Source organism: Propithecus coquereli, unplaced genomic scaffold (assembly GCF_000956105.1).
Source record: "Propithecus coquereli isolate 6110/MARCELLA unplaced genomic scaffold, Pcoq_1.0 Scaffold236, whole genome shotgun sequence".
In the NCBI taxonomy this organism is placed as follows: domain Eukaryota; kingdom Metazoa; phylum Chordata; class Mammalia; order Primates; family Indriidae; genus Propithecus; species Propithecus coquereli.
Genome location: NW_012147908.1, coordinates 721,896 through 725,203, shown reverse-complemented (window position 1 = coordinate 725,203; position 3,308 = coordinate 721,896). Strand labels below are relative to the sequence as shown.

At 34.6% G+C, this 3,308-nt stretch overlaps 1 protein-coding gene across 1 annotated transcript in view; it reads right to left on the bottom strand.

The window, feature by feature from the left end:
- YIPF5 (Yip1 domain family, member 5) overlaps positions 1-3,308 on the bottom strand; it is a 17,154-nt gene that overhangs the window by 9,745 nt on the left and 4,101 nt on the right. The window contains exons 3-4 of the mRNA XM_012645825.1: positions 1,889-2,061; positions 927-1,072 (exon numbers count right to left, since the gene is read on the bottom strand). Of these exons, the coding sequence (XP_012501279.1) occupies positions 927-1,072; positions 1,889-2,061 (319 nt within the window). The remainder of the gene's footprint in view (positions 1-926; positions 1,073-1,888; positions 2,062-3,308) is intronic.

Here is a 3,308-nt window from a genome sequence, read left to right as displayed (position 1 = left end):
GTCCGAATTTTGTCATACAAAATTCAATCACAAGAATGCCTCTATAGGTTAAGCAAAAAAATGCTTGGGATTTTTGTTAGATTCACTAATTATTTGTTAATACATGATTAAGAGTGCAGAAGTTTGAAAAAGCTCAGCTGAGTTCACTGATGAATTCATGAATTCACTCATGTAGTAACAATAAAACCTCATACTTGTATAGTGTTTTTCACTTTTGAATGTATTCTCACATAACCTGTCTTGTGTTATCTTCGAAACAATCCTGTTAGGCAGTACAGGATTATTATCTGCCAGAGGGAGCTGAAAAATTAAACGACTTGGTCAAGGGCAGAGTAGGAGCACTGAGTTCAAGCCCAGCTCCTCTGACTAAAAATCCCATTTTCTATCCATTATATTATTTCTTTCTTATAATTCAGAGACAAAAGATAAAATAAAACAAATACTAACAATTATCTTTGCAACTTTTCTTTTTGTTTTCAATATACTGTAACATTCTTGAAAAGGTGAGAGGAAAAATAATATAAAGTAATTGTCAGCATGACTACAACAAAACATTAACCAAGGTATAGAGATTTAAAAAAAAAATGCTATCATTTTAAAAAAAGAGACAGTAATAGGGTAAAAGTTTTTGTCAATCTCTGGAAAGTAAGAAGGAATTCTGATGAGGGACTGAAGCATGTATGTTATTTATTTATTTGTTTTATTCCTAATAATTGTACTACTTCGTACAACAACAGATGAGTTTTAAATGCGCTATACTTACTAGGGACAGAGAAGTGATGAATAGGTATATACACAAGCAACTCAATACTATCCAAAACACACGGAAGACTTGAGGTATAAGCAGAGTTTCAAAAATGGCTTTTGGTGGCACATTTAAAGTTTGTTGTTGAATCTCACATTGAGAGCTGAAACTAGAATCTTACCAGTAGCAATGTGGCTCCAAAGGCAAGGCAAAAAACCATCGGTCCTGCCAGATCAGTCTCATTCATGATGCTGCCATCTGCCACTTTTAACGGATGTAACACTGTTAGTGTTTTTTGCCAGATGTGGTCAAAATTGATACCTAACTCTAAGGGAGGGAAAATAAGAAAGTTAATTAGGATTTGTAATATACCTTTAATTCAGCAGAATCTATTATGTGTTGGAACAGGAGACAAAATGATATATCCAGCATCAAAAAAAGATCTAGTAATACCAGATGATATTATTTTAGTGAGTCCTTGACACCAGTCTTCCCTGCTTGTGGTGCTTATCCCACAAATAATTTCTAGTTTGTTGTTGGAAAAGGGTATGAATATGATAAAACAGATGCAAAGAACATCTGAATAGAGTTAATAGTTAGGGGTTCTTTGCCTGGGGCTTCAAGAATAACTGGTGGCCCATGAAATTGTCTACAAAACTATGTCTCTCTATATATGTCTGCATTTATCTGAGGAGAGTATTCATAGCTTTCATTAGATTTTCAAAGGGTATACGGTCCCCCCGCAACCCGCCAAAAAAAAGTTCAGAACTACTGCTTTATAGGTTTTGGAATACAATTTGAAAACCACTATACTTTTTAGTGAGTTCTGCCAGTTTATTTCCATGTGGAATAACAGATACCCTGCTATGTCCTTTTACTTCTTCCACTAATAGAATTTAATTAGTAAGTTAAAGTCGATCTCACATAACATACTTTATTATCATTTTATCTGTTAAATATCTGGTCCCCTACGGCCCAAGGTAATTTCATATACACTCTGTTGAAAATGGGTTATTTAGTAGGAAATTTATTTCTAAAAGATTATTCTTTTAAAGGAAAAAAACAACAGCTCGCGATTAAGATTTATTTTCACTGACCAGCTGGATACAATGGAGTGCCATTGGGTGTTGCAACCAATCCTACCTTCTAATAAAGGTGGCTCATCCTCAAAGTTGTTTCCATAGAATGGCTGAGGTGAAGCTGGAGTATACGCCTGAGTTGGCTGGAAGATCTGCCCGGTGTACGGCTGCTGTGGCTGCATCATGTCTGGCGGAACAAACCGGCCTTGCTGCGAGTAGTCGTAGCCAGCATACTGTCTGTAAACCAAATGAAGTTAAACTTCTCAGAAGTATTTCAAGCCCTGCACAGTTGGTACCCCTTAAACTCCTAAATTTTCATTTGACAGCTAGAGAATCTTAGTTATGCCATTCCTTAGATATGTACTTTGCCAGTTTTTATAAATGGTGGTTGAAATGATGAATAAGATCAAGCTGATTATCTGCAATGAAAAGTCATCTTTTTTTATAATCTCCCTGATAATGCCAATATTCACTTATACAGCATTTAAGCATTTTACAAACTATAAAACTTAGATGTTAGGAGGTCAACAAATGAAAACTTTAAAAATTTTGTCTATTATTCTCCCTTAGTGAGTATATGTAAGATGTGCTGTGAAATAAAATTTATGCCTAAGACTATGAATTAAAACAGGATGACAGACTTTGTAGTACGTGTTACATAATTTTCCATTATAATTTGGATACCCTTTGAATTATCACACTTCTTTACTCTTCGTAGTATATTACTTTTTTGCAAGTGGACAAATCTCTTCAAAAACCACCAACAATTTCAAACCAGAGTGGAAAAAATCAAGCTTGTCCTTTGTGAAAACTTTCTGAAACATTATTAATACATCTTGCAGTACTTTTAATTTTTCAAAGTAGTTGTACACCTACTGTCTCATTTGATATGTTCCATAGCAAGCCATGCATTTAGAGGGAAAGCCTTTACCATGGCTATTTTAGTGACCAAGACAAGAGGGAATAAAAGGATATTGAAGCCACATCTTCTTTTTAATTATTTCAATAGATTCAGGAGTACAGTGGTTTTTGGTTACATGGATGCATTGTATAGTGGTGAAGTCTGAGCTTGTAGTCTACCCATCACTCAAATACTATACACTGTGCCTGATGGGTCATTTTTCATCCCTCACTGCCCTTCCCCTCCCCCTTATTCCACTCCGTATGCCCCAGTGCACTCATAGTGAAACCACATCTTTAAACCTCTGTTTCATGATGTTCAGAAAAAATATGACTTATCAATGGTACTAATCTAATTATATAGTAAGAAATACAGACATGAAATAATTATTTTAAAAAATGAGAGATGAGAAGCCTTAAAATCCTTTAGTCTAATACCTTTTAAATTTTTATAGTCATACTGTCAGTTGTTTTCCTTGAAGTGGTAGGCTCACTTCATCCATTTTTGAGGAAATATTTATGAAACACTCAAGTCTGAATAACCATAGTTTGTCTGTCAATTGTTCTTTCAAATAAAAGTGGTC